The sequence below is a fragment of the Durio zibethinus genome, chromosome 7 (genome assembly GCF_047325235.1).
Source record: "Durio zibethinus cultivar Kanyao isolate XHJ-2024 chromosome 7, ASM4732523v1, whole genome shotgun sequence".
In the NCBI taxonomy this organism is placed as follows: domain Eukaryota; kingdom Viridiplantae; phylum Streptophyta; class Magnoliopsida; order Malvales; family Malvaceae; genus Durio; species Durio zibethinus.
Window position 1 is genome coordinate 12886932 of NC_143168.1, and position 24871 is coordinate 12911802.

The 24871-nt window shown below is 32.7% G+C and overlaps 4 protein-coding genes and 1 pseudogene across 9 annotated transcripts; 1 reads left to right on the forward strand and 4 right to left on the reverse strand.

Moving 5' to 3' along the window:
- Positions 1-2239: 2239 nt before the first annotated feature.
- Positions 2240-7643, reverse strand: LOC111276757 (uncharacterized). 3 transcript variants are annotated; one of them, XM_089763500.1, is made up of 4 exons: positions 7389-7643; positions 6762-6827; positions 6491-6635; positions 2240-5149 (listed from the first exon to the last, which is right to left on the reverse strand). In XM_089763500.1, the coding sequence occupies exon 4, from the start codon at positions 5140-5142 to the stop codon at positions 2434-2436; it is 2709 nt and encodes a 902-aa protein (XP_089619626.1). In that variant the 5' UTR covers positions 5143-5149; positions 6491-6635; positions 6762-6827; positions 7389-7643; the 3' UTR covers positions 2240-2433. The 3 variants fall into 3 exon arrangements, with proteins under 3 accessions (XP_089619626.1, XP_089619625.1, XP_022718275.2); XM_089763499.1 differs by lacking the exon at positions 6762-6827; XM_022862540.2 differs by lacking the exons at positions 6491-6635; positions 6762-6827.
- A 775-nt stretch (positions 7644-8418) lies between these two features.
- Positions 8419-12148, reverse strand: LOC111277665 (uncharacterized). 2 transcript variants are annotated; one of them, XM_022864064.2, is made up of 2 exons: positions 11972-12148; positions 8419-8976 (listed from the first exon to the last, which is right to left on the reverse strand). In XM_022864064.2, the coding sequence occupies exon 2, from the start codon at positions 8946-8948 to the stop codon at positions 8631-8633; it is 318 nt and encodes a 105-aa protein (XP_022719799.2). In that variant the 5' UTR covers positions 8949-8976; positions 11972-12148; the 3' UTR covers positions 8419-8630. The 2 variants fall into 2 exon arrangements, with proteins under 2 accessions (XP_022719799.2, XP_022719798.2); XM_022864063.2 differs by having other exon boundaries at positions 8419-8973; positions 11972-12140.
- Positions 12149-15901: 3753 nt separating this feature from the next.
- Positions 15902-19041, forward strand: LOC111277992 (uncharacterized; annotated as a pseudogene). Its single transcript, XR_016343463.1, has 3 exons — positions 15902-16686; positions 17411-18398; positions 18502-19041. The product of XR_016343463.1 is annotated as an uncharacterized LOC111277992 (transcript).
- A 131-nt stretch (positions 19042-19172) lies between these two features.
- On the reverse strand, positions 19173-20747 carry AGL87 (AGAMOUS-like 87). The gene has a single exon (XM_089763502.1). It carries the CDS (start codon positions 20057-20059, stop codon positions 19493-19495), a length of 567 nt encoding a protein of 188 aa, XP_089619628.1. The 5' UTR covers positions 20060-20747; the 3' UTR covers positions 19173-19492.
- Positions 19173-24297, reverse strand: LOC111276758 (Tetratricopeptide repeat (TPR)-like superfamily protein). 2 transcript variants are annotated; one of them, XM_089763501.1, is made up of 4 exons: positions 22358-24297; positions 20948-21904; positions 20781-20867; positions 19173-19925 (listed from the first exon to the last, which is right to left on the reverse strand). In XM_089763501.1, exons 1-2 carry the CDS (start codon positions 24049-24051, stop codon positions 21541-21543), a joined length of 2058 nt encoding a protein of 685 aa, XP_089619627.1. In that variant the 5' UTR covers positions 24052-24297; the 3' UTR covers positions 19173-19925; positions 20781-20867; positions 20948-21540. The 2 variants fall into 2 exon arrangements, with proteins under 2 accessions (XP_089619627.1, XP_022718276.1); XM_022862541.2 differs by lacking the exon at positions 20781-20867 and having other exon boundaries at positions 19791-19925.
- Between the last annotated feature and the right edge of the window lie 574 nt (positions 24298-24871).

A 24871-nucleotide genomic window follows, 5' to 3' on the forward strand; every position in this document is an offset into this window, starting at 1 on the left:
TGTTGATATGACTTTTTCTTTTTTCCTGATTTGACTATCAATGTGAGATAAATATTTTTCTACTCGTTAAAACAAAAATTATGGCTTAATTTTTCATGTATTAAACATCTCTCACTCCTTGTTCAATTAGTTAAAAAGGAAAAAAAAATCATCGCTCACTCCTTGTTAATTTTTCAAATATTAACCACCGTTTACCCTCTTTCTATCTAACTTAAAAAGGAAGAAAAATCATATTTCAATGGCCAAAAAATAAATCCATTTCAGTGAAATTTGGTTTAATTAGTTATCGCCATGACGGTAGGCTCTCAATAATTTGGGTCAATTTCCCCATTTTGAAATTCTTTCCATACTTTTTGCTTTTGTCCCAGTTACCCATGAAACTTTTTAATCCAACGATTCCTATGTATCCTGCCGAATCTAACGGCTCGTGATGACAAGATCTCATTTGCATTAATGAGCCGTACGTACGGTTTGCGTAATAAAGATGAACCATCGGTCCGTTGATTGAACTGGTATTGAAAAATAAAAAACCAACTTAATCAGATTTTTTAAAGAATATAATAAAAATCAATATACATTTTTTTAATAATTAAAAATATCTAATCAACATAACAACAGTTAATTTGATCGATTTTGATGGATTTGATAGAAAAAAATTGATTTTTTTATCGTCAATTTTAAATAATAATTTTACAATAATTTTTACCAAGTGAAATTACTGACCTTATAACATTATATATATCATTTTTAAAACCAAATAAAAATATTTTTAAGACCTATTTTTCTATATTTTAAAAATTTTATTAAAAATATGGTTAAACCATTTTCTTTTAACTCATCATTATTTGAACTGAACCAATCAAACTGATTGAACTTCTTTTTCCACCTCAACTATGTTGGGGCCATGGGATTGGAAAACAGGTTAGGACTTAGGGCAGGGAAAGTGTGGACCATTGCCAACTCTAGGGTTTGATTTGTTGAGTTTTATTTAATGCGGCTTAGCCCAAGGTTTTCAATGAAGGGCATTAAAACGAGGGGTGGTTTAAAGCTCAAAGTCAATTAAATTAATCAAAGTTTTATGATTTCTACATGGCTCGGTCATTATTATTGTCAAACATTTACTTTAAAATCATTTGACAATATGCCAAAAAATTCGATTTAAATATAAAATCACAAAAAAATATAAAATTTAACATCACTTAAGAAGTATTTTTAGTAAACAACTGAAACAATTAAACAAGATAATTGAATAAATCTGAGTTTTAATATTAGGTTAAATTAATAACCTAAGTATTTAACTTAAAATTAAAAATTCGTAATTAAAAGATGTGAGTAATAGTACAAATTGAATATGAATGAAAATATGTTTAAAGTTTATTTATTTTTAAAATTATTTGGGATTGATTCGAATTTGATTAAAAAATATTTATTATGTTCGAATTTAATTTATTTAAATAATAAAATATTCACATTCAATTTATATTTGACTCATTTAAATTAAATAAATTCATTTGTAAATATGAAAATGATTCTCAAAAATCAAAAGAAAAAAAAATCCCCCTTCCAAGGAACTCAAAAGGCCCAAAGGCAGCCCAAGTTCTCCTTGCAAAATACATTTATACCAATTTCAACCGGTATCAAGAAAAGGTTTTAAATTTTTGTGGGTTTAGATTTAAGTCATATTGTTTAATTATATTTTAATTTATTAATTAATTATTCAATGATTTATTAGTTAATTATTTAATTGATTATATAAATATAATATTTGATTATATGAATCTATTTTTTTTAAAAAAAATTATATTCTAAAAAATTCTATGATATTGACAATTATTAAATATAATTAAATTCCTTTTTATCTAAACACTAATCTTATTATTAAATAAGAACTATAACAAACAAAAATTACTTTAAAATTGAAATTTAGAAATTTAATGAACAAAAATATCTATTTTTAATTTTAAAAGTAACAAAACTGGTAATTTAATTATCACCATAAATATGTAGACTACAAAAAATAATCTTAAATTTTAAACTAACAATGTTCTAAGCTCCAAGTTCTATCATTTGTACCATATAATAGTACCTAACTATCTTCATGCAAAAAACTTCATGTAAAATGACAATGCATATACGATCACAAATCACTATATCAATATTTTAGCATTAAAATGCGGAGATTCCCCAATATCAAATACCACCATTTAGTATGTACAAAAAATTTTATGGAATCTAACAGTAGAGAATTAAATGGTGTTCAAATTAAAACTGGGCAAAAGTTGATAAATGACATGTATTTCAACTCTGACTTCCTTAACTATTGTCATCAGGTTACACATTTGAACAAAAGCAGCATATCCAAAGCAAACCAAGTTATTTTCCTGACTAGGAAGCTCCAATTTGAAATGTGGATCTTGGATAAACCTAGTGCCATCACATAGCCTGTCTGTAGCCAAGCTGGCCAGGACGCCATCTTCCATCTGGTTTCCTTCTCTTCATGGGTGTGGCAGGCAAAGAAACTGGTTGAAAAGGCTTCATTTGCTCTTCCATCAGCGAATTTCCTGGAGGAACAAACTGTGGCCTTACATTTTCTCCCATGCTTCTATTCTCAAAAGTCACCCCATTATTAAGATCAAAACCAGGTCTTATGATTGCAATGCTGTTCGGCCTTGGCCCATCAGGAATCTGCAAGAAACTTGTGTACCCAGAAAAGGCAGGAAGAGTGCCTGAATCTACTAACTGCTGAAAGACAGTGGGTCTATTTTGGTCTGTTATGCATGGAATGACACCGGGAATCCTTCCAGCTGAGGATAAATAGTCACTAGGCTCAATGCAGCATCCATTACTGTATGGGAAAGCAAAAGTCGGTTGCAGTGGCGGATTTGTTCTACAAGATGCCCTGTCGTGAAGAGGAACTATCTCCTGCATTTGTTCAGCTGTGGGAAGCACATTGCTAACAGCCAAAAGAAATGGTCCAGCGTTACCGTGGCTAAAGACCTGCATGGGACCTGGATCAGACCGGTATGCTGATCCTAGGTTATTAAATCTCTGTTGCCCTGCATTTCCTAGGAAAGAAACAGCAGGAATATCTAAAGCTCGATCTCCTGATCCTAGGGTGCACTGACTTGGCTGGTCACTATTACTACATGCATCTTGACATGTAGGGTTATCATTCAAATCAAAATCCTGAATAGTGTTCCTTGATGATGTTGGTGGAGCCATTTGAAAACAATTGTCATCATATTCATTAGCAAAATTGAGGTCAATGTTCAACCTTTCTGCTTGAGTTAAACTAACCTCCACCAACGAAGTTTTAGAAGGCAAACTTGATTCTGGGACACATTTCTCTTGGAGCAATTCCATATCAAAATCGACTGTAGCAGCAGCAATGTTAAGGTCAAACCCTTTAACCTGTAAACCTTTTGACCAGTAGCCATTGTCATTAGCAGATGGTGCCTGAATCCCCTTAAAATTCTTAGAAAGAGAAGTTGGACTGAATGCACTTGTCGCAGAAGGTCCCTTCCAACCTACTGCATCTTCCAATTGAAATCGGGACAGAGGTAAATAGACAGGAATCCCAGATTTAGCCATTGCAGGTGTTGGCTTTGAGACATTGTATACATGATAAGTAGCAGTTTCATCAACCAACTGCTCGGTGCATTTAACTTCATCAGCCACAATATCTGCATTAAGATCGACTTGAAAGGGTTGAACAATTCTCTCATTGGCAGCTAGATCATCAGAGATAGCAATTATGCTAGATGATTCCTGTCTGCAATTAGCTGCACACGTTATTGTGGATCTTAAGTCAAGTGAGGACTCAACAATATCTAAGTGCATCTGTTGCTCTGCCATTAATGTTTCTTGATCCACTACCTCTTTATTGGAATGGAAACTATTGTAATTATCTCGTTCAGCACAGGACGGGATTTCACCTCCAGTTTTTGTAACATAATTTTCCTTATCTAGAGCCAGAGAATCAGCATTCAAATGAACAATTTCACAACTTCCCCCTAGCACACAAGATGAGTTTCTTGAGGCCTGCCTATCTAGCTCAACCTCTTGCTCCACTTCCCTTGCAACCCTCCTTGCTACCTCAAGTGCATCATCCAGCTCATAGCAATGCTCTGCCTTATCTTGATTAAGAGGACCTGCATACTCAGTCATAGGCAGACTGGATTTCAGAATATCATCTCTCTCTACAATGACAGACCTATGATCTGTGATTACTCCCAACAGCCTGTCACCACTTGCTCTAACATTGTCAGAAGCTTCTAGAACACTATCCAAATTGTTCATTTTTCCCGGTAAAAGAATGGTACCCAACACATCTCTACAACAATTTTGCATAGCCAAATCCAATGTGGAACTACTTGCTGCAGGCTCCTTTGATCTGCACTTTAAGCCGGTACAAATGGAAGTATCAGTGATATCAGTTTGGCAACATTTTGATGGCTTGTCATCCACTGATGTTTCCTCGCAGCTGTCATTTGAAGAAGCTGGAAAGATTGCACGTGTAAAGTTAGAGGAGGAAGACTCTGTTTTCAGCTGCTTGTTATGGTAAGTACCCTGCACAATGGACTTCAATCTATTTTCCTCAGCGTTTAGCCAAGCTGTCCTTCCATCTGACAACTCATTTTCATGCTTGTCAGGGGTTTCTCCAGCCTCAGAGCTAGTATCATTCTTCATGGAAATGTTATGCGAACAATTAATAGCTACCATGGAGTGTGAAGATATATCAGCATCCTTTGAATTTCTTTCATTTGCAAGAACATTACATGGAGACATCACCATCACAGTTCCTTTTGCGCAACTTTTATTCATGGAAGCTGAATCACTTACCCATGAAACAACAGAACATGGTGCATTCAAACCATCTGTATTTTGTCTGGCACATCCAGTGGCAGAACCATTATCATAACTCAAACACTTTCTTTCAGTCTCAGGCAACTTTGCAGCTTTGCAACTCTTAGTTTCATGATCATGATATGGCCTTTTCTTTTCAAATCTAGCAATTTCATCAGGAAATGTTCCAAGGCCAGATAAGCTACTTGCCCTCAGTTGAACGTCTTGCAGCGCAGAACACTTGAAGTGCTGGATATCCTTTTCAATTCCACATGCTTCTAGATCATTCTTGTCCATCAGTAGCCTAAAGAATACACAAACCAATTAATGTCACTGATAAATATCACCAAAGCAGTAGTTTAACAACCATTAACTTTAGCAGAAGTTAAATCAAACGATTATTGTCCAAAGAGAATTCAAACGCCAATATCAAAAGAGCCTTGAACAACCAAGCAACATGTCATAACAAGAAGCTGAAAACTAGTAGATTTGCTAGATATAATATTTCAAAGTCCGCAAATCTTTTTGTGGAGAGATCCATCTTAACAGCCCCTACAAAGGTCAGAAAGCTTTTCGGTTGTTTCAGTAGGCAATTAATTCCCAAAAAAGAATGCAACTCCAAATTAGTAATATTGAAAACAATTCAGTCATCTATAGACTAAATTCAAGTCATTTATCTAAAATCTATAGCTTTCAATTCAATGAATATATAGAGAACTTCATTTAGATAAATTAAGTGAAAGATGGCTAGAGGTAACGTGCTCAAAATGAAAACTACACACTTATCCCTTTAAGTAAAAGGTTAAGAAGAAGCACCATGCAACTAACAAATTCCACAGAAGGAGAAGCTGAAATCATTGACTACTTTAACTATCTTTAACATCGATGCACATACATAACTAAACAAGACAAGCACCTAAACTAATGGGCTAAGTTAAGACATTGTTTAACACCAAAAATGATCTAATCATATTTCCTAAAAGAACAATTAGAATCGCCCACATAAAGGCTTCCATCTTAAGATAGCACCCCAACAAGAAACAAAAGACAAAGCCTTTCTCCATAATGTTGGCCAGCTACAAGGATCAGATTACACAATCGTTGCTCCATTTAAGACCATATCCTGAGCAAGATCACTAGCAGCAAGGTCCATTTTTATTCTTTTGTGATGTCTTCTGTTGTCTCTAAGATAGCATTATACCAACTAGCAGTAAAATATTATTAATGTCCATTGCCTATTTATTATGACAATTGGATTTTACTAGAGAGAATGTCAATCAATTGCATTTAACTATGGCACTGTTTTAACATCAATAATTTCAAAGAAATTGATCCTCAATTTTACAGTTTAACATAATCATTCAACCAGGCCTCATTATAGGGTCTTTAGAAGATAAACTAACAAGATAATATAAATTGCTAAAACACTTTACAGCATTAAAAAAGTCAGAAACATTTCAAGAAACATGGATACTAATACGGAAAGTTCCCTTTCAAATACAATTTATATAAAGTAAAAAAAAATGATAACATAGTAAGAGATGTGGACTAATAGGGTAAAAATAACGTTTCAAATGTTCTGCAACAGCATACAAAGAATGCCATAAGATTAGAAAGATGGAATAACATACAGCAATAAGCATACCATCATTATTCTAAAAAATTTTCAGCTTATAGTTACAATAATGATAGACTATGGCCAAAAATGCTCTCCATAATTTATCCAAAAAGTCTCCTGCACAATCCAAATTGTCACCCTGGTTTTATTCTTGCATCTTGAATTTTGAGCTCTGTAGGATACAATAAAATCTCAATTAAACTCTCTCGCATAGGTTGAAGTTTCACATCTTAGAAACTAAAACACAAAGGATGAGAGTGAGACTCTATCCATCTACATTTCTCCATTTTCTTCGTACCAAAACAAAGCTAATGGGATAAACAATCACAAAACCATAGCCTGACGCCCCGTCATGACCTGCAAACTATAACTCTAACTAAGTAAAAATAGCAAAACATTCAATGTGAAAAGGAATTGCACCAAAGCCTGAATAAAGAACAGACAACAAACTTCAATATCAACAAAACTTTAAATCGCATTGTCACCAGTTTCAGAGGAAGAGAATAAAGCCACCATCATTGTCCTATGAGATTTTAAATGGAAAAAACTATCTAAAATGTTCAAAATAAATGATAATGCCATATTGTTACCAAGTCAATGCAACTCCAAGTTATAGATCTTACATCAGTAAAACCCAGGGAAAGAAACTAAAACTGAGAAAAGGGTCTAGGAAATTTCTTAAAAAAAAAGATGAAAAATGTCCATTAGACCAAAAAATCTACTACTTAACACCTTTTCCTCGATATTCTCGAGAACCAAACAGAAAGTCAGACCAAAAGCAAGTGAAAGATAGCCAACCCACGCATAAACCAACTGGAAACAAGCTCTTACCAATTCCGTATTAAGATTGAAGAACACAAAAACTCCAAAACCTTTTAAAGATGCAAGATATAAAGATTTACGAAAGCAAAGCAAACAAACCAACCTGGCGCTGTTGTTCAACGACAAGACCTAATCGTATTGGAAAGCTTTATGTGGAATAGTGAGGACAGGGTTTTTCATAGAAAGAAAGACCCATTAACAAGTGTCCCTTTCTCTCTGGAGCTTTGCTTTGCTCTCTTTCTCTTTCTCTTCTTCTCACTCAAAAGAGAAAAAAGAAAACAGAAGAAAAGAAGGACCAGCCAACCACCTCCAAAACGGATCCCCAGTTCTCTCTCTTCCCCCAACACATGAGAGATACAGTCACATGACACACCAAAAGAAAAATAAAAAAGGAGTGAGGAGAGAGATGGCCGGGCCAAGGGGGAGGACTGAGGAGGAGAGTAAGACAAAACAGACAAGAGGTTTGTAATGGGACCTCTGGTGATTGTGTCATTCTTCACTGATGAAGGTGGGCCCTACAATACCACAATGTCCAGCTGGGTCCCCCCTATCTGTCTATGGTTGCTGTCGCTTGCTCAGACTCCCCGAGTGTCGTTCATTCTTGTTATTTATTTTGTCCCCTCCCCTCCTTCGAAATTGTTTCCTACGTTCGTGGGAATAAATGTATGGTTTTTTTGTTTTAAAACAAATTAGAGGAGACATTTTAGTAGATGTAACATGTAAAATTTTAAATTTTGTATAATTATATTATATTTTATATAAAAATTAAGTATTATAATTTATATTAATATTAAAATATAAATTTTTTTTTAAAATATATATAATTATTATTAAAAATTTTACATTATATTATTTTAATATTTATTTTATGTATTATACTCATATCATATTATCTTATCATATATGAAATTATTAAATCTACTTTACCAAACCAAAGCAATTGTTAGATTTTTAAAAAAATTATATTACGTTTAGAAACCTTTTATCAAGATAAATTGTTGATAATAAAAATCATACTTAAAATTTATAAATTTGAGTTGAATTGACGAATTCATCTTATTAGTTAGCTTTTGACATTTTAGCATTATAAATGTTCATATTTTTTAAAACGATTCCATCAATCAATCAATGAATGGTTACCAGAAGCTAAGATTATAAATTAAAATTTTATTTTACAAAAAGCCTGATTTTGGTATCTGTCATCATAGATAAATAAAATTCAGCCTTCCACTGTAGGGGATTGTGTTTTAAAAGAATTGCAATTGAAATCCAACATGACAGAATCCTTGGTAATGCATTCCCATTCTGAATGTAATTGGAAAAGAAACTAAACTTAAGCATATAACTACTTGGGCGTTTTATCAGCAGATGTAGGAGCCTTTCTAACAGATGTAGCAGACTTTCCTGATTCCTCATTTTCAACAAGCTTGCGGAGTCTCTCTTGAAGAGCTCGCACTCTGTCCTCAGTTTTCCGAAGTTTTCTCCATCTATACATTGTCCAAAGTGCCAAACCACCATAAACAAGTGTATAGGATGCCCACACATAAGGATAAGTTTCAGCATGCTCCTTCATTTTCTGATATCGTTCCTGCACCAGTTCCAATAAGGTAGCTGGTGGAGTACTTGTGGTTTCCTGAGATCCTTCTCCTTGCTGAGTCGCCATTTTTGGCCTTTTATGCTATCAAAGCCTGCTAAGTGAGCAAATGGCAGAATGAAGGTTTTAGATGTTATGTAGCAAATACAATACGATAACATAAAAACAAAAGAACATGAAGAGAAAGCAGAACTTTTAACCTGGTTCCAGGAATTGGGGAGTTACAATGTTTAAAATAACCTGATATGGCATTTAAAATATACACATTCACAATCAAATGCATACTCTGTTATAATCAAGAGTTCAACAACTACTTGGCAGGATATCTTAACAACTTAAGAGAGAAAACTAGATGGCACATTTTAAGTACAGACTAGATATACAATCAAAACCAATAGAACCATTATAACTAAACTAATGACAACATCAAATCCCTTAAAGAAAACTAGATCAATTTAAAAATCTCTTTCAAGTTTTATTAGGTAAAGTCCATTCAGCGACACGTATAACATATTGCAGTTTACCAATGGAATGTCAAATACCAACAGCTGGAACATAAGTAATAGAGTGTGGACTCACCCTGCATTATGAATAAATTCTTTCTGAGTTGAAATTCCAAAATAAAAAAAGACTAAGGAGCGTTTGGTTTGCGGAATCTTGTATTCCAGGAGAAAGTGTAATACCCAGGAAATTTTGATATTCGAGGTTTTGTTTGATTTTTCAGGGCATCTTGTATTCAGATTCATTCATTTGGTTAGGAGGAATCCATGTTTATTAATTCACGTATAATTACTATAATCTCCTTGATAAGCTATAGGCAACCGTTTATTTTGTTTTAATAATAAATACCCAAAACAACAAATGATGCCTTTAGTAGCACAAGAAAACAAAGATTTTAATTGACAAGTTTTATAATTTATAATATAATTTATAAAACATCATCAATTAAGGTGTTTCTTAATATGAACACCTTAATTGACACGTTTTATAATTTATAAAATATCATCAAACAAGGCTTTTGTTAACAGGAATGCCTTAATTGACAGTTTTATATTCTTTAAAACATCATCAATTAAGACATTTGTTAATATGAACACCTTAATTGATACATTTCTTATCATTTATAAAACATGAGAAGACATTTGTTAACATGAATATCATCAATTAAGGCCTTTGTTAATATGAACGCCTTAATTGATCTTTTTTTTAATTTATAAAACATGATCAATTAAGGCGTTTCTTATTATGAATGCTTTAATTGATCTATTTTTATAATTTATAAAACATGATGTGTTTGTTAATATGAATGCCTTAATTGATGTATATATATTTTTTAAAACAAGATCAATAAAGGCTTTCATGAATGCCTTAATTGATATATATATATATATATATATATATTTAAAACATCATCAATTAAGGCATTTGTTAATATGAACGCCTTTTTTAAAACATAGATTAGACATTACAACATGGAAGAACAATTAGAGCACGGTCTTCAAAAGGGAATACAAATTTAAAAAATGTGGCAATTACGGAGTTTCATGGAAGAAACGCCGTAATTGATAATCAATTAAGGTGTTTTTCCAATGAAACACCCTAATAGCCCCATGAATCTATTTAATGCCTTAAGCACCAACTAAGACGTATGTAAAACAAAAGCGCCGTAATTGAATTAAAAAATAAAGTAAAACTGAGTTCCACACTTGCTTTTAAAAAAGGTAACACATCTGTGACAAAATTTCTATTCAGGTCAAATTTGAAAAGATGGGCAACTTTCCCCTTGGAATCTTAAAATACCATAGGGAAAAGTGGATTTCTGATTTTGAGACTTTGGGTATTGTTAGGAATATGATAGTTTCCCCCGTAATCGGATAACCCTAAACTAAACGTGGGAAACAAATACCCACCATCAAGATTCTAAAGAAAAATTTGTGGATTCCCCCGAAACAAATGCACTCTAAGAAATTAACACAGTAAAGCTGTGACAGCCACGTTCAGAGCAAATGAAGAACAAAAAGAAGTCAAATGGATAGATGATAGAGATGATTGTTGTATTAGTGGGACAATTAATTTGCAACCAAATACAGTTTAATGCTATAGTGGGGGGTTTTATGAGCTACGGGAAAAGGATAAGAAATTAGCTGAGTAAGGCTGTGACATATTCAAAGCAAAATAAGAAAAAAGAAAAAAAAAAGAACTTCGGACAGATGATTTTTGTATTAGTGAAACAATGCTTCATTATCAAATACGGTTTAATGCTATAATGAGGGGGCTTTATGTACCACAGACAAAGGCACAACATCCTAAATTCCTCAAATTGCACGAGGGATGATGCAAATACAGAAAAAATAAAGAGAACTGCATTACCTAATGTATTACAAAGATTATGCATAATCTAATATCTATCATAATTAATCAGAGTATCATCAAAGTTTCCTTCACTTTGGCTCTGAGTTTTTGTACATTTAACAGTAACACACGAATAGGATTTAATCTGCTGTACATTTGAACTGGTTAACATAAGCATAGCATCCATATGACTAGGAATGATAGGATATTTTGTTTTCAGTTCCTGTGGAAAGTGAAGAATCCTCAAGAGTTAATCAAACACAATTCCAAACTATCAAAACGACCCAATTAAAACCTCCCTAAAGTGGCAATGACATGTGCAGCATTCAAAGTCTCATTCTTTTTTTGTTTCTTTATTCGACTTTGGAAATTAATTTCCATTAACCATATCAGTTTCCTATCTCCATTTTCCAACGTTGTTCAGAAAATAGAGAAAAGGAAAACAAGTCCAGCAGAGTATTTTTGGTCTTTACAACATAAGTTTCAAGTAAACAAGAGCCATAACACAAAGAAGACCTCAAGATGGAGTAATGGCAGAAGCTAAAGACAGATATATTGGAATAAATGACGAAATCTAAACTGGGTTTTCTTCAGATTTGAAGGAAAACTTCGAAAAGATACCCAAAATGGAGATAAATTCATATATAAAATAATGGAAACAAAGAAAAAAGAGATTCTGTTCATATCATAAGGAAATCGATGCAACAAAGAAATTTTACAATCAAGTAAAAAAGCATTACCTTTACACCAGGCAACCTATAAGAGTGGAGGTCGTCGTAAGGAGAGGCGGGAGTCGACCACGGAAACGTAAGCCGGAAGTTGACCACGATATAGACCACCAGCGCTATCAAAGTGGTGGAAATGGAATAACAACGATTGAGGGTTTAGGGTTTTAATAACTCTCTTAATCGAACGATTATAAATGGACCCTTAAAGATCTAAAGTCCAATTTGTGCGGAAATAAATGACGATTTAAATGGGCTTGAATCCAGTAAATGCCGAAATTTAAAAAAAAAAAAATTTAATTTGATTTGCTGCTTGATAAACCGAACAAATTCAATCATGAAAATTTAAGCATTAAATTTGAAATATGATAATTATTTGATATATTAATGAAAATAAAAATATAATATTTAGTCAATTTTTTATTATTTTTATAAAATAAAGATATGATTTCATAATAATTTTTAATTAGTAAAATTTAGAAAGGAAAATTATCAAAAAGGGTAAACAAACTCAAACCTCTAAATAAAATAAGAATTGACACAAATCTCCTCCCAATTTTAATTTGATCTTTAAAATTTATATTTGATATACCGAAAAAAAATTTTAAAACATTAAAAAATAAAATTTTTAATGGTTTTATTTTTTTTATTATGCTCAATAAATTATTTTTTAAATCACTTAATGGAAGATTTTTTAAGAAAAAAGTGTTACAAATGTCACTACTTAATGTATTAAGCTAATCTTATTTAAGAAAAAATTATTTAATTACATTAATATATTATTTCATTTTAACTATTTATCTTTTCCTTTTTAACTTTTATCAGTTAAAAATAAGTATAAAATCATATCTTTTATATTAAAAAATAATTAAAAATTTATAAAATATTTAATTTTCAATATCATAACAACCCACTTTTATATCATACTTTCACTACTTAAATTTAACAAAAAATTCAGTACATATTTTTCAGGACTTAATTTGTTTAATTTATCAAACAAAAAGTTCATTAGTGATTGGATCTCGATACACATTAATAAAAATTTGCCACGTCAGCCAACCTTTGTTTTTTCCTTTTTTTTTAACAGTTAAATCTTTATTAATGCCATAATTTATAATGGGTATTGTTAAGAATCTTTAAAATATTATCAATTAACATCACTTTTTTTATATAAAATAAATGTTCCCATCATTTGTTTTTTTAAAAATAAGACCATTCATTCCACACCGTAAACTAGCTTACTAAATTATGCTATACTAAGATGTTCTTTAAGCTGCATTATAAAGATCCCAATTCCCAAAAAGAGTGGTAGATATTGGATATTGACCATCCAACTACCTAATAATATATATAAGCATGAAGCATTCCTATAGTATTAGATACAACAAAACAATTCAAATAGGAAAAATTAAAAGAATAAAAAAAAATTAAAATTTGATTTAAAATTATAGTGTTCGATTTGATTTGAATTATTTTTTTTATTTAGTTTAAATTAAATTTAAATATTAAATGTATTTATTAGATTCGAATTGGGTTTCGAATCGAAAGATAAAAAAAAAAATCGAATCAGATCGAATTATATATATATATTTAATTTTTATAAAATAAAAATTAAATTTATATCAAAATTTATTTAAATATATTAAAATTTTATATTAAAATAATATATAAAATTTAAAAATTAAAAATCCATAAGTTGAATTAAACCGAACAATCTCGTTTGATTTGATTCGTATCGAATGAAAGCTTAAATTGAATTTAAATCAGATTTTAAAATTTATAATATTATATAATATCTGAAAAAATCGAATCGAATCTGTTTTGATCATTATCACCCCTAAGATTAATTGGCCATCTTGATCCAAAATTTGTAGTAGATGGGAGCGAAGTTGATTCTATTCGTTTAGGTTTAAATTTTATTATATGTGGGTGAAGTTTAATTTTATGTTCAATATGCTTTATTATGTTATAGTTTGTTGTTTAATTTATTTATTTATTAATTATTTAATGATATAATACTTAATTATAATTATAACTTATATATAAGTAATTCACAAAAAAATCATCACCTGGGTTGAACTCACCAGCCTTGCTAATTTGTACTTTGCATTGAGGTAAATTGCCTCTGTTGTCATTAGTTAGAATTGTTCAAAATTCAGTTTCATTTAAATTATTTGAGTAAATTAATTTAATTTGATTAATCAATCAATTAAATTTTAAAATTAATAAATTTAATTTAATTGAATTAATAAAAATAAAATAATTTAATTTTATATAATTTAATTCGAAATTAATCACGTACGTGCACTTATTATAATTTACAAATCTTTCCTTCATTAACAAACAGCAAAGAGTTTTTGCGTTTCTTGTTTCCCAACAACAACAAAGAAAATTCCTGCTCTCGGGATAAGGGAGCTAAGGCCGTTCCGCCCTTTTCATTTACTCTTAGATTCTATATCTTAAAAATATCACTTATAATTATTATAATATAATTAATTAATTATAATTTAAAATCATGTAAAATTCATCAAAATTTTATATGAATCTACACTCACAAATAATAGACCTCAAATAATTTATTATTATTATTAAACAATTGTAAGAATATTATAAAAATATAGGGAAAATACTTCCAAAATCATCATAATTATCTTTTAACAAAAAGGGAACTAAATAAGATGTAGTTGCCTCCAAATCAGGGGCGTGGCATAGAAAAACAGCAGAATTACGCTTGAGCCATATTCCCTCACAATCATCCCTTACACAACCAAATTCCAAGACACTCAATCAAATAATTAATATTTGAGTGCATTGAAATCAGCATTCAAAGAGGCAAACCACACCCTAATTGCTAATGGGCATTGAATAAATAAATGATCCATTGTCTCCTCCATCATCTTGTATAATATGCACCAATAGTCAGTCCACGGCATCCCATCATCATCTTAAAAATTTGTAGTTGGAATTTGGCCTCATGCTCAATAAAAAAACAGAATGATGAAAAAAGCAGTGAAAATAATAAAAATAAATAAAAAAAGTAGTTGAATTCTTTTAGATCAATCTTTGTGTTATGTCTTGTGATTAAATTATAATATACAAACATATATGATTATGATTCAAACCGATACTCTAAAATATCATAATTTTGAGTTGAAAACCTCTCTTTAATTCTTTTGAACCGGAAAAAAAAACTCGACACTATAATCGTTTAAGTATTTGGTCTCCAACGGTATTCGTATAATAATTCTATAAAATTAATAAATAATTAAAATTTGTACATAAAAATTTTAGATTATTTATCTTTTATAAAATTAATAAATTATTAAAATTATTAAAATTTATGTCGAATTATATATTGACTTCTCAAGTTTTTTATTTATTATATTATACTATATTCTTCCTAAATTATTTGAACGGTATTAACTTTTACGGAATTTAAAAAAAGCTTTAATTTTAATGTATTTAATGTTCAAATTAAAATTTTTTTTTATAAATTAAAGTTTTATGATTTTTAATGTCAAAAAATTAAAAAAATCATAAAAATATTTTAAAATATAAAAAAAATAAAAATTTTAAATGTTCAAAACATTTTTTGAGACATCCAAAAAAAAAATAAAAAAAGAAAATGAGAAAGAGAAAGGATTTGATTACTAATTTATTATTTATTTATATTAGAATTTAAAGCTTTTAAAAGGCATTTTAAAAGAATTAATTAGTTAAAAACAATTATAGTAATGCAATTACTCAATTTTATTTTAGCATTATGTAGAGTTCATAAAAAAAATTATATAAAACTCATTTTTAAGTGATAGACTCGTATATAATTTTTTTATTATAGTTAATTAATTATAATATTATAATAAAAAAATTATAAGTAAAATGCTTCGTAAAATAATAATGTGATAATAATAAAATGTTATTTTTTTAATCTTAAGCTTCTAAATGTATAGTTAAAATTATGTTGAAAGGGTATTAATTTACTTCGAAGAAAAAAAAAGGTATTTATAAGGACGAAAATGTCCAAAATACAGTGCAGTGGCTCTTCTCAGGCGGTGGAGAAACGACCATCCATTGGTGCCACGAAGGCACGACGAACCGTGATCCAAACAGCAAGATGTAAATTGCACAAACAAGGTGCTTCATTGCGCCGAACCATGGCTCATGGCATCGATTCAATCCAAGCCAGGCCAAAGGGCATCGGGCTAAAGCTTCTATGGCTTTCTTTCCAACAATGCTTTAGGAGCTGATCTCGAATTTTCTGTTCTTTACAGGTGAAGTTAACAAGGTCAACAAAGGCCTGAAATGCAGCCACGTAGAAAACAACGTGGTCGAGTCAGTGCAAACGCGTCAGTTTCTTGATTGCTCCGTGCAACGTGGACTTTGTTTCTTCAACCTGAAGCTTATCTTTGAATTCTTAAAATCTTCATTTATTTTATACCAAGAACATCTCATAACAACGAGGATCGAGAAAAGATAATGAACATTTTGGCTTTGAGTCTAGTAGTGAGTTCACTGACAGCTGCAGGAGTATGGTCGCCAACCCCACAAACACAGAGGGAAGAAGCTGTAGTGAAAGAAGGCCATAGAGTAATAGTTGTTGAATATGATGAAGATGGCAAATGTAACACCAAAGTCTCAATCTCATCCCCACCGCTACGGCAGCATACAAAGCGGGGGGAGTGTTTTGGCAAGGAAACTATCAAAGAAGCCGCATCTGCGCTTCCAAACCTGTTGGGTTAAAAGCCTCAAATCCAATTACACACAGCGGAAGCGAAATCAACTAATAAATTAAACACACAAGAGATAACAATTTAACGTGATTCGATCCAATTGACATACGTCTACAGATGAGAAAAAAGATTCACTAGTTGTAGAGAATTACAAACATACATCAAATCATCAATCTCACTCAACAATCAATACTCATAAGACACTTTCAATCTCCTCTAGTCCTAGAGTATTTTTAACCAAAACAAACACAAACCCAAACCTTTGTGCACTCATTCAACATAACCAAATACATATCCATATGCTCCCATACATCATACCTATGTAGACCTTCTCAGTCTCTTCTAGTCCACTCACAAACAAACATACACACCCATAAGACGTAGAGCTCCAACACTCCTATGGAGTGTCTATCCCACAAAACCCTATAACTCTCTTACATATTTTTCTCATACTTAACCCTGTAGACTTCACCTATTTATAACCATATAAACTTGCCCATTAAGAATCTCTCTCCTCTTAGAATTCTTCTCCTGTAAGTCAAACTTACCTATTAAGAATCCTTTTTCTTTTAGAATTCTTTTCTTGCAAGTCAAACTTACCTATTAAGAATCCTCTTTCTCTTGAAATTCCTTTTTTGCAAGTCTTCTTGTCCATCAAGCAATATCTGACAAATCTCAAATAAATTTCTAACAAATTTTAAACAAATCTCTTATGGGATTTGAGTCGATATTCTCAACAAAACCTTGGCCAAGGTATTTCATGAGGAAAAGCTGGCCCCGGAAGACACTCCCCAGGCGAACCTGTCTGTGATGCTTTTAGGAAATGCACTCACACCATCGCCACTGCCTTTGCTAAAGCCAAAGACAAGGTTTCAGAGACTGCACATGAAGCTAAAGAGAAGGTTAAAGACAAGGTTTGAGAAACCGCACATGAAGCTAAAGAGAAGGTCAAAGACAAGGTTTCAGAGACCGCACATGAAGCTAAATAGAAGGTTTCAGAAACCGCACAAGAAGTTAAAGAGAAGGTTAAGGGTACTGCATATGAAACCAAAGAAAAGGTCGCAGAAACAGCATATCAAACAAAGGGAGCTGTGGGTGATGCTTTAGGCAAAGCAAAAGAGGCCGTAGAACAAAAGGGACAAGATGCCAAAGAAAGCGCGAAAGAGTCCATTGATATGGCCAAGGACACTGCGAAAACAGCAAAAGACACAGCCAAGACGATTGGAAATCATATAGTGACAAATGTATCAGAGCAAGTGGAGAACGCAAGGGAAAAGACCATGGAGCAAGCAAAAGAGGCAAAAGAGAACACAGAACGAGCTGCTACAAAGGTTCAAACTAGTGCAAACAAGCTCTTTGATGGGATGAAGTACATGAGTTCCATGGAGGCATTGAATTCAGTGATGGGTATGGCTGACTTGCTGGGATTAACTACAGCTTATGGGATGAGTGTGTGGGTTACGTTCATTTCGAGCTATGTCTTGGCAGGACTGCTACCAAGACAGCAGTTTGGGACGGTGCAGAGCAAGATATATCCTGTTTACTTCAGGGCTATGGCTTATAGTATAGGGTTGGCATTGTTGGGGCACTTTCTGGGGCAGAGAAAAAGATTGATCTCAAGCAAGCCAGAGTTGTTTCAAGCTTTTAATCTTTTGACATCTCTTTTCATGGTTTTGGTCTATGCACTGTATTTGGAGCCTAAAGCCACAAAGGTAAATTGCTTAATTTCTTATGCTCCTGATTACGTATTGCTTGATATCCCAGCCAAATCTGCTTCTTTCTGATACTTATATGTTGGATGTGATATTGTTGTAGGTAATGTTCGAGAGGATGAAAATGGAGAAGGAAGAAGGCAGAGGAAGAGATGACTTTGTTGCGGAGGGAAGCAGGGCCACTGAGCCACCAAGTTTTACTGATCCTGCAGCTACAAAAACCAGGGAAGCCCCCTCACCAGCACCCACCGGTTCAGAACAGGAAATGGTCAAGTCAAGAATCGTTAGCCTGAACGAGAGGCTGAAGAAGCTAAATTTCATCACTTCTTAACGTTCTTACTCTAATGGCTCTCACCTGGCATCTTGTGTACCTTGGCCAGCGCCTAAATTTCAACTGTTGATGCTATAGAGAATTTCACTGCTGTCTTGTAACATAATTGGTTGCTTAATATCAGTTCTAAGCTCTTTTTAAATATTTACATCTATTACAGTTGGGTTTTGTAACACTTATTCAGTGTGAAGTAAATGTTCTTGTATTTTTTAGTGAAATTTTCTGTTGTGAAATTTGTTGACAAATTTCTTTTTCTATTAAACTTAAATTTCACTCTTCAACCCAACTTGTTCAAATTACTGAAATGCTTGAGTTATGAGCCTAGGATAGCTGAATCATAAGACAGCAATTTCAGGACTAAATTCTGCAGGTAGCAATATGAAGGAATGCAGATAAAGGTGAAACGTAGAGAAAAAAGGATAAAGAATTTGGCAATGCTAGATAATTATTCTGAGAACACTACAAATGAAAGCAGTTTAAACTTTATTCATGTAGAGCAAAAGAGATGTTTCTTAATCAAATTAGCAAAAGTACTCTTCACATTTAATCTTATTCGAAAAAGCATGTATTCCATTCGACATTGCGGATTCAAAACTATGCTATGGCAGAGTGGGAGGGAGACTCCACCACGTCAAACTCCCATCACATCACGCTGAGCCTACACTCCCATCACACACCCTGGCAAATGAACTCCCATCACGTTGCCAAATGAACCTTAAACCTCAAGTATGCTTTACTTTTTTTTCATTTCCTACTAACATGATTAGACTTTAAACCCCTTACTCTCAATCTTATTGGTGACAAACTTAATATCGTCCTGCAATAGATGAACCAATTCTTTCAACTGTTCTAAGTTATTCAAATCACAGTTAGTCTCACCTGCCATGTGTTCAGCCAAAACAAGTTCCATCTCCAGCTCTTGGTTTTTCTTTCTTTGCTTCTCCAATCTTTCATTCAACTGCAATATGCTTCGACTAAGAAAAACGTGTCGGTCCATCATATTCTTATCTCGTTTCTTTGCAGGTAAATTCTTGAACTTTTCAATAACATGAAATGCCTCAATTTTGGAAGGCCAAACATCCGGTTGTGTATCACAAGAACTGAAAATTATTGCACAAGCAGCAACACCACACAAGGTTGTCAGTTCATTCAGCTTCTTCAGTAGCCCAGCCTTCCTTTTCTTTAGAGTTACTTTCCTGACAGATTCATTAGAAATCAACTCATGCTTAATCTTCTTTCTACCCATGGTTAAGAATGCAGAGAAGGAATAAATGGCACACACATTCTTCTGGAAAATTATAGATACAGAGGCATGCATGGTCATTACCATATATGGTTAAATACCATATATGGTAACATTGTAACTGAACAGCTCATGGTTTTTTATGAGCAAATTCTAAAGTAGGGACACTGGATAGTGATAAATGGAGAAACCTTTCAAACAGAAAAATTTTGAACAATACTTATGAATTTACTTGACCTAAACCATAACTGTTTCTAATTGTAATTATATGGATGAATATATGGCATGTAATTTAAAAGGACAACTATGGAAAAATTTCCAACATTTATTATGCAATATGTGCACGATAAGTTCTGACCTTGATTGTCTACTCCACTGCATATACATGCTCAATGACACAAGTATAGACATGAACAAAATTTTTGTTGTATTATGTTCACAAATATTTAAGTTTTAATTTTTCTAATGCTTATAACAAGAGAATATTGATGGGCATAGTAATACTAAGAATAAGACGGGAAAAAAAAGGTAAAGAATGGAAAATATCATGACAAATTCAGTATATTTGGCAGCATTTTACAGGGAACCACCAATAACAGTATTTCTATACTACCATTATCCAACTCCATGGCTTCTTTTATTTAATGCCGATTTTAATAGGTGCATTATGAGTGGCCATAACAAGTGAAACGGAATAATATATGCTAGTGTTTAGTGTCTCACCATAAATCTTTAGCAGGGGTTCAGTAAAAGGAGGGCAATCGTCTTAGACAAGATAACTACCAGTGACATCAAAAAAGCAGATTACCTGTTATTAATCACGTTTGTTGTAGTGCATCTTGTGGTTAATGGAAAATCTTTTTTCCTTAATAAGTATAATCTCCCATTTTAGAAACTGAAAAGAAGCAGCTAAACTTTCTCAAGAAATATGTATTTCCATATAAGAGAACTAAAATGTTGAGGTTTGATGCATACCTTTTTTTCTATTCACTTTGCGTTTAAAAGTTGCTTATCTCTTTGGCAGCATTCTGTGTCCAAACAGCTTTTTCTTTTCTGTTTCTTAAATTTCAAATGATTGCTTGCAAGTTTCATATTTCAATTCCTATAACTGATTCTCCAATTCAGAGCATCATCTCTCTTCCAGATTCATTGCAAAAACTAAACTGTTTCAAGGCAGCAATCCAACAACCTAACCTCTTGCAGCTACTAGTAATCTCTACAAGAAGAATAACCTTCTAGGAAAGGACATAGAAGCTATTGGATCTCAGGGAATTATCTCTTATTTCCACCTTTGACAAGAGCTTCAATTGTTATATGACAATCAGGGCAGGCTCTTAAATATTCATCATCCTAACAGGAGCTAATTTTGTAAAGCTATAAGTCCAAATGTAATTGCTAACATCACTGAGCTCCCTTTGGGTTTTGCTTAGTTGCACTAGAAGCAATCCTTTCAGCAACAAAACCAAATTTCCTTGTCTTCTCCAAAATTTCTTCCAACCTTGATAGATTACTTGACTCATAGGGTGAGATATATCAACTACAGAAAAGAAATGAACTGTGTTTCCAACCTAAATCCAACTCAGACCAGGTTTCTTCTTAACACCTCGTTGTTGCATCAGTTCTCTCACACTTGCAGCCAATGGTTCTAAAGCAGCATCAGCATAGATGTTGCGAAGAAGAACATAGGATGCAGCCTCTTGGGGTTCAAGCTCAATTACTTTCCTTGCAGCACGTTTCCCAGTTACAGTGTCCTTATAAACCCTGCAAGAACTCAACAAGGCTCTCCAGATAACTGGATTATCCTTGAAACTTGAGGTGAGGATGAAGTTTTCTGCCTCTGCTAGCCTTCCAGCACGGCCAAAGAGGTCAACAACACAGCAATAATGCTCTACACTGGCTTCAACGTCATAATCCTTCATGCTTTCAAAGTATCTGCATTTACTCAAAAGGTAAATCATATAGTTATAATGAATAAAAGAGAAGAAATAAATAATCAGCTTGCGCAAAAGCTCATAAAGGAGAATGGCATTGACAAACAGAATACTTATGGGAGAGAAAAAGCAATTCAAGAACAAATAACATAAAAGAGGAAGTTAAGACTCCAAAAGTAATGCATATATTTACAAGTTGTCCATCCTCTCCCTAAAACGAAGTGCTATTTTATATAAACTAAATCAAACCCCTAGCTTACTAAAGTTAGTTTTTCATTTAGGTCCAAATGCTAACAGTTTCCCATTGCAATTATAAGGTAGCATGTAGCTGTAGAGGTGATTTGATCTTCAAAATTTATAGATGCAAGCCAACCCAATGACCCCTCACATCCTCATGCACACACATCATATGTACAAATGCACTTAGAAATGATAGAAGGCTCCATTGACATACTGTAATCCTTCTTCGACAAGCCCTCCATAACTGCAAGCAGATAAAACTCCTGTGAATGTGATATGATTAGGCAAAATACCAAATTCCTTCATCAATCCAAAGAGATTTAAAGCACCCCTAGCACATCCATGTTGTGCGTAGCTACAGATCATCACTGACCAAGAAACCACATCTGGATTCTCTGTCTCTTGAAACGTCAGATCAGCGGAGTCCATGTCACCGCACTTTGCATACATGCAAATCTGTGAATTTTGAACAATTCTGAAGTTCCCAAGGCCACTTTTAATGGCATGCCCATGAACCAGCTCACCCAATCTTGCTGTTGCTAAATCTGCACAAGCACTCAACACGTTTGAGGTAACGAACTCATCTGGTCTTCCTCCAGATGCCAGCAGTTTGTAAAACAGATACAATGCACTTTCAAATTGTCCATTCTGAACATAGCCAGCAATCATGGATGTCCACAAGACAATATCTTGCATCGGAGTTGATCTAAAACATTTCAAACCATCTTCAGTTGATCTCATCAAGGAATACAGTTCAATAAGTGCACTTCCAATGAACTCATCAGACTGCAAGTTATATTTGCATACTTGAGCATGAATTTGCTTGCCATAGACAAAATCTTCAACTGCATTACAAGCTTTGAGCATGCTTGAGAATGTAAATTTTGAGGGCTTCAAACCTTGCGTCTGTATTTCAAAGAAAAGGCCACAAGCTTCATTTGCACATTCCTTGCTAATGTTTTCTGCATCAGTAAATCCAGATATCATGGCATTATACATGACAATATTGCGGTTAGGCATGATTTTAAAAATTTTGATTGCATTATTTAGTTCTCCCTTTTTTGCATACATATCAAGCAATGCTGTCCCAACAAAAATATCGACATCCAACCCAAGTTTCATTAGACATCCATGAAGCATTTCCCCATACATTATCCCTATATCAGTGTTTGTACAACAAGCCTTTAAGACACTTCCCATGGTATAAGTATTCAAGTTCAAGCCATTTCGATGCATGCTTATTAATAGTTTCAACATCTCTTCCTTTTTATTCATACGAACATAACCTGCAATCAATGTATTCCACGAAACCGCATCTAACTCCTTAGAATTCTCAAACAAAAACCTTGCCTGATCAGCACGTTCACATTTGAAATACATATCGATTAATGAGTTAGTCAAATATGCTTTCTCAACCAATCCACGTACTACAATCAAGCCATGAATTAACTTCCCTAGTTTGAGATCCCCATTTTGAGCACACACATGTATAGCACCAGCATAAGTGAATTTATCAAGTTTTAGACATGCTTTTCTAGCTTCAACAAACACTTGCATGGCTTTATCAAAAGCACCCATCTGGTTATATCCAGAAATCAAAGAATTATATGAAACGAGATTTGGCTTGGACATTTTGTCAAACAGTCGGTGAGCGACATCCATTTCACCAGCTTTGGAGTACATATTTAAAAGATTGTTTAGCAAAAAAAGGCATGGCTTGAAAGCAGATTTGATGATTTGGGTATGGGCAAGTTTGCCGTGGAGCATACAACCAGATTTGGTGGAGTTTTGGACGAGTTTTGTATAGGTAACAGAGTCGAAAGATTGATGGGAGTAAAATCTTTCATAAAATGGGCTGAAAATAAAGAACTTTGGTAAGCCAGGGAGCTTCGTTTTCTCAAGAAGCATGGTTGTTAAATGTTCAAGTTGCCCTTAAAAGACAGAGGCCAAATCGCTAAGTAACACAGCATGTTCTTTTACACGACTAAGTTGTCGGATAAGAGTTGAGACATAAGTTAACGGCCAGCGTGATAAACTGTAAAACTGACATCGATAAAAGATTCTCGAGACTTTGACTGGAGGTGTCAGCGGCCGGGCAACGCTCATGCTTGCGGATTCATTCCGATTAGTTGCGAATTAAATTGGATTGATTCAATTAAATTATTATATTAATAATAAGTTTAATTAATTTTAAAATATATTTAAAAATAAAATACATGCACCCTTATTAAAAGTGGCAAAACGAGCCAAATGAGATGGCACCACACGAACTTATATTTGGTACGATATCGTAATTGGTCGAATTGGTTCAATATAAAAAATATAGATCGTGTTATGCACATTTTTTATTAAAAAACTCTCACTCCAATATTGTCTATAACCCGATAACAATGAGTCTTATTATGTTAGCTCATGGGTCATCAAATAATTTTTTAATTTTTTTACATTAATTTTTTAAAAGGTTGAGTTTTTTCTTTTATATATATATTATTTTAGTGACAATATGAAAAAATTGGAGACATGATTTATATGATTTATTTTAAAATGCTTATGTTCATGAAAAAAAAAGTTTTTTACTATAAATAAATAAATTTTACAAGTTTTTCTTCAAATGATATAAATTATTATTATTTTTTAACGATAGAATTTTTTTTTTTGAGTGATATGTGACATCCAATCAATTGATCTTTATAAGTTTTTCTTTTTAAAAAAACTAATCAATCCCTTT

Bases quoted from the DNA above. Each gene is read 5' to 3' on its own strand.
- LOC111276757 (XM_022862540.2), bottom strand. From the start codon at position 5,142: ATGGACAAGAATGATCTAGAAGCATGTGGAATTGAAAAGGATATCCAG.
- LOC111277665 (XM_022864064.2), bottom strand. From the start codon at position 8,948: ATGGCGACTCAGCAAGGAGAAGGATCTCAGGAAACCACAAGTACTCCA.
- AGL87 (XM_089763502.1), bottom strand. From the start codon at position 20,059: ATGGTAATGACCATGCATGCCTCTGTATCTATAATTTTCCAGAAGAAT.
- LOC111276758 (XM_089763501.1), bottom strand. From the start codon at position 24,051: ATGCTTCTTGAGAAAACGAAGCTCCCTGGCTTACCAAAGTTCTTTATT. The intron at 21,905-22,357 runs GTATGTCAATGG...GAGTAAATGCAG, and splicing joins CTTGTCGAAGAAGGATTACA to ATACTTTGAAAGCATGAAGG.